At 38.1% G+C, this 6,000-nt stretch overlaps 1 protein-coding gene across 3 annotated transcripts in view; it reads right to left on the reverse strand.

The window, feature by feature from the left end:
- The window catches only part of SLC5A7 (solute carrier family 5 member 7), a 29,235-nt gene extending 23,542 nt beyond the window's left edge, over window positions 1-5,693 (reverse strand). For all 3 annotated transcript variants that reach the window (XR_015795407.1, XR_015795408.1, XM_088136565.1), the window contains exons 1-2: window positions 5,153-5,693; window positions 3,852-4,076 (exon numbers count right to left, since the gene is read on the reverse strand). Coding sequence is in view for 1 of the 3 variants with exons in the window: in XM_088136565.1 (XP_087992691.1) it covers window positions 3,852-4,029 (178 nt within the window). In the remaining 2 variants the exon portion in view is untranslated. The remainder of the gene's footprint in view (window positions 1-3,851; window positions 4,077-5,152) is intronic.
- Window positions 5,694-6,000: the final 307 nt, after the last annotated feature.

Consider the following 6,000-nt stretch of genomic DNA (forward strand, 5'->3'; position numbering starts at 1 on the left):
ACTGCCCCTGCCATCCTATGCTCCACTCACACTGCCTCCCTACTGGCCCTCCCGCCTTGTGCTCCACTCACCCTGCCACCTTCCTCCTGCTGCTGACGAGGTGTGCCTGGCCTGGCCATATGTGAGGCAGCTGCTGGCCATACCAGGCCTTCTTCCTGAGGCCCCTCATACTCCAAATAGCGTGGGCTGTTCTTGTGATGCTTCGGAAAGCCTTTGGAAAGCTTCTGAGGCCTTCTGAAGCATCGTGAGAACAGCCTGTGCGATTTGGAGAACAGCAGGTGTAGCCTTCTCGCGAGGTTTTAGGAGGCTTCAGAAGTCTTCCAAAGCATTGTGAGAACGGCCCGTGCTATTTGGAGAATGATGTGAGCGGCCTTAGGAAGAAGGCCTGGCGGGGTCAGCAGCTGCCTCTCATAGGGCCAGTTTGGATGTGCCTCATCAGCAGCGGGAGGAAAATGATGGGGGTGGCAGCGCTGGTGGGGATGGCAGGGTAGCAGGCCAGCGAGCGCAGGGCAGCAGAGCTGGCAGGATGGGACGGCCAGCAGGGCCAGCGGAATGCAGGGCAGAAAGGCCAGCAATGGCAGTGGAGTGCAAGGCAGCTAAAAGGGCAGAGATGGGGGGGGGAGATAGGTGGGGGGGGGAGTTGAAGAGGAGACAGTCCCTTGCCTTACCAAGGCTTGGGACTGGGAGGGACCAAGTGATGAATGGCTTGGATTGTGGTGGGTCTCACCTAATGACTGGATTAACAATGGCAACAGGGTGTGCCATTGATTTCCGTCACTAAGTGATGATGTCACATGATGTTGCACTTTATGACCACATCGCTTTGCAATGGAAATTCTGGTCCCAATTACCATTGGGACTCGAGGACTACCTGTAGTGTAATTAGAATTTAGTGCACTCAATTGGAACTCCATGGGTAGGATGGGAAACTATTAAGAGTAGGAAAATGAAATAGAAATGTCCTGAAAAAGAACATAATTGAATAAGATAATTCTATACTCCAACCCTATGTTCCAAGTTTAACTTCTATTGGTGTAAGTTCCATTAAAAAGAACACCAAATAGAGCAATTTCACATTACTGTTCGCCTGAACTAATGGAACTGATTCCTTTTCTAAATATTATTATCCAAATAATTTTTCTGGAATTCATTGTCTTCCAAGAAATTGCAGAGAACTTATTTATTATGTTCTCAAGCTCTCTGTTATCAACATTTTCTGGGTGAAGAAGAAATAGTAAAGTCCAAGACATCAACAACATAAAGGCAAATCCTCATTTAAAATAAAAATAAAACAGCAGCAAAGAATCAAATAGTACATCATGTAACAACACTAAAGTAATGTTATTTTGTTCATTCATCTGGTTGTTTCACATCTGTCTGTCACCACAATCTTATACTCCATACCTTTAAAACTCAGTACACCACTGGGTATTTATATTAGGCACAGCCTGTTTTCTATTCAGTGTTGTTACAGGCATTGCTTAAAGGCACACAAATATGTCCAGTATAATTATTTCATTTATACATTAACTAATTTTATATCTCATATTAGCTCCCATCCTTCCCCTCTTGCCCCTTGATGGATGAATCGTTTTTCATAAGCTTATGGTAGAAAAGGTAGCAAAAAGTCCTTTTCCACCCTTTTAGGACTATTTTACAGTTGTGATGAGCAGAGTTTTGATTTTCGTTTCAGTAGGATTATTATTACCATGGTTTTTAAAAAAAATTGGAAGGTTATTTTGAAATAAATTTTAAAAATACAGGCAAAACATGAACAACATACATAATAATAGAGCAACTAGGAAAAACAAAATAAGGAAAATTAAGGGAAAAAAAGAAAACATTGATTATATTTGACAGAGTATTAATCATAGATATGCTTTCAGGGCAACTAGAGAACAACCATTTAAAGAAAAGCTTAAGACAGAGTAAAATTGGATGTGTAATTTTCATATCAATATAATTCCATGATATTAGAATGAAATCAAATGTTAACTCAGAATCTATCTATCTATCTATCTATCTATCTATCTATCTATCTATCTATCTATCTATCTATCTATCTCAACATTTGAACACAACTATAAAAATAGGAAAATAGAAATACAGCACCACTTATTATATTTTATTTTAATTTTACTGCTCAATGTTTCTAAATTGGTTTCTATGATTTCTTCTTAACTCTGCCAGCAGATCTGTCTTTCTTTTGTGAACTAATTCATTCATTTTTTAAAAAAGTCTTATTTTTACCATTAATTGGTGAAGAACTTATTTTTCCATTATAAATATTTATTAATGTAGATAATCTTAGTAGACAGTTGACACTCTTCTCAGCAAAACTGTCTGTAAAATTCTGATTGTTCTCAGGACTGGCATTCAGCTTACTGACAAAATTTTAATTTTTTTTTTACATATTTTAATATTTGAAAACCAAAAATCATTGCGGAATTACACTTAATGGTAACAAATACTTATAGGGCTGATAATCTACCAAATAATGTTCCTTAGTTCGTATGGCTTCAGAATCCAGCACTGGGAAATGATGGCAGTTGTATTTCTGGATGACTGGGAAACAGCAGTCCAATAGATGACAGCAACTACTTGCGGTACATATTTATTTATTTATCAATTAACATAACCATAGATTCTAGCAACAACATTTGAAGTTGTGAGAGGCACAGGATTTTACTTAGATAATGATTGAATTAAATATTTTCCTTATTAATTTGTACTCTTGCCTGTACCTGAATATGTCATCAAAATTAAGAGGACTGATTATAACATGGAAGTTAATCCTTCAATTAAAAATTAATCCTAAAAAATGTTATTTTCAAGGCTGAAGTCAAAGCATTAAAAAGTGGAAGGTATAAAAAGAATGATAAAATTGGGAACTGGAATGGCTTTTCTTCTGATGAAGTTAAGCCACTTTTAAGACAAATCCTTTTGTCTGATTGGAGTCATTAATATCTCATAAAATTTTGCACAATTCTTAAGTGACCGTTTGTAACATTGTCGCAGCCCTTTTAAATATTTTAGTGCATTTGCTGCACTGTGACTCATGATTTGGCATTATGGAGTCCAAGTGTTTTGAAGAAAGGAGACTTCATGATCCATCATTTCGGATATCTGTGAAAATCACATTTAGGGAGAATCCTATGTAGAGAACCAGGCCCATTCTACTTATGAACAATACCATTACAAAGAATAGTAATTTCTGATTAAACATTTTCAGGATTGTTCTGTGTGTCTACTTATGTGGGCTTAACTACAAATATCTAATCTGGGAATCACCATGTTCCGGAATGATCTGGCTAAATACTGATGATCAAGGTTCAGTAAATTTCTCATGTAATTATATTGAAGTTAATAGAGGTGTCTGGCTTGGACTAAAGTAGTATTGATGCATTATATTTTGATTCTTTCCTGTATGTGCTCATTATGCAAATAGCCATGACTTCCTTTTGTCTATATTTATTTGCTTTCTTTGGGTATTACCAAAAGTGTTCCAAAAATGGGAAATGTGATTCATTCAGTAGGTAGCTTCTGTAGTAAATAATAAGGGGATGTACAAGAGAAATGGGTGTATTTTAACGTTGTTTGTGTAGTATTATTAAGCAAAACTCAGTGGGTTGTATTTTTCAAAGACAATTACACAAATTGCCATTTTCAGTACAAATACTTGGAAGCAACTTGTTGAAGGCTTTCTGGCAGAACTATACACAGTGTAGTTTCACTGAAAACTAATGGGCATTTTCTGTGATTATGAAGTTGCGTGTTTGGAAAGGATACAGTTCTTTCACCTAATACATGACAAACACACTTGAGTAATAGGTAAAAAGAGAGAAACATACCAGTCATGGTAAATCCACCAACTAGCAAGCCAATATCTCTTCCACCAACTATAATAGCTTCACTACGATCTCCATCACTCCCACTGTTTTTGGTCTTCCAAGCAGCCCATATTCCAACAAACAGGATGGCCAAGTAGAACAAAATGAGAGCTATCAACCCTTCCACATGAAAAGCCATTCTGAAGTCACAACAGGTTTCTGGATTGCTATTTCATAATATAAAAGCTATAAAAAAGTAATCACATATTATGTACTTATTGAGCCTCAACTGTAGCTTACACAGCAAATCACATTAGAATATCAGAATTCAACGTATAATTCTTTCTGGCATTATTTTTCTATTTTAAACATAACCTCATTGATGTTCCAGACAATCAGTGTCGTATTAAAAATTCTACCATTTCCAAGCAAATTTTTTAGTCTAAGAATTAAAATAATGATTTTATTCTACCTTTATCTGATTTAAGCAAAGGAAACTGATTAGAAATCTTAAAAGGGTGTGTTAAAGCCAGCTTTAGTGTTTCACAATGAGGAACATTTCTACACTTTTCTGTTGGTTAAAATTAATTTAATTAAACAAATTATGCCAATGGAAAAACTATAAAAAATAAAGAACAAAATGGGCAAAATAGTATCTGCTACTTTTATACTAGTAATCTTTCTTGACAAAAATGGTATTTCTAACCCCACAGAAGAAGTGTTTCAAGTTTGCCATTATTCTGATAAAGTCAGCTTCAGCACCAGAACACTTAAAGAATAAATATAATCCAGCACAATCAAGAACCTCCATAAACAAAAGGTGAAAGCGTAGAACTACTGTGAATATGTGATGTACTTTTTAATTTGATTTTTGCTATTCCTTCAAATTTTATGTTTCGTTTAAGCTCAATTGTTGTATCAGGACAGGAAAAGTGTGCTTTTCAATCAAAACAGCAGTGTGCATGAGGCTTCTATGTATCATAAATATTTATATTTCCATAATAATGAAAAGAAAACCCGAACAACTGCTACAGCTGAAGAACAGGAATTTCTCTTCCCAGTCCATCTTTACTGACAATTCTCTTAGAAATTCAGTTTTCTGAAGTTCAGGCAGAAAAGGTTGCTGAGAGTGCTATTTGAGTTTCCACGGACAATTCTTAACTCCCAGAGTAGCTTCAATAACAAGTTAGATTAATTTTATTATCCCCCCACCCCCCATGAAAACACAACGATTCTTCCTGTGACTATTCAACAAATGCTCTCACCTCCCCCCAGGCCCTGTTGCCTGTATTTCACTTATCTTCATTTCTGCCCCAATTCACCTCTTTTTTTTCCAGCCGGTTTTCCCTTCTTCCTCCTTCCACCGGCTCGTCTTTACTCTCTCGGGCGGCTCTCTCAGCACCTCGCGTTCACCCACCGAGGCAGAGTGCAGAAGCGGCGTTTCCTTTCTTTAAAGGGACAGGCGCACTCACAAAGCCCTTTTGACTTACAAGAGCTCCGCGCAGGCTACTTCAGGCTCATGTGGGTCTGGTACAGCGCAGAAAGGAAGCTGCCTGCTCCGCACCAGCTGAACATCTGGCTGTCTTCTCTGGTCTTGAGAACTGTTGCCTTCCCTGCCATTTTACCACATTCTCAGCTGCTCTCTGAGACTGCAACTATCCAGGAAGAGAGCCAGCCAGCTAACTAGTTGCCCAGGCATCACCGCTGGGGAAATTATCTTGGGCTCCTTGCTTCAGGAAGAAGCATTTCCTTGGGGAGGTAATCCGTAGCTGCAGATCAGAAGCACTTTCACCTAAGTGCCCTATTTTCCTCCAGTCCACTGTGGAGAAAATGTCCTTCTCTTCCTTCCCTTCCCCTTTGTGCTGATTCTTATACTGAGGCCTTTGGTGGTTACTGGTTTTGAAAAAGAGATTCCATTATAAAGGTGTTGGGTGAGATGACTATGTCCGTCAGAAGTGGGAGAAGTACGTCAGGGGAAAGAGAGGTCTGCGGGGGTAAAGATGACTCAACAGATGGTAATCAATTATGTGGGAAAGATTTTGGGGGGGGAGAAACAAAGAACTGACAGGGAGAATTAAATGTAGACACAAAATGCTAAGGAGCTTCTTGTCAGTTAGTGATGGAGATCAGGATTCTAATCAAAATACAGCATTAGTATGTCCGTTTGGAA

Source organism: Python bivittatus, unplaced genomic scaffold, assembly GCF_059951505.1.
Source record: "Python bivittatus isolate LINGU-HERP-01145 unplaced genomic scaffold, Pbiv_v1 ctg000060_np1212, whole genome shotgun sequence".
NCBI classification, from domain to species: Eukaryota; Metazoa; Chordata; class Lepidosauria; order Squamata; family Pythonidae; genus Python; species Python bivittatus.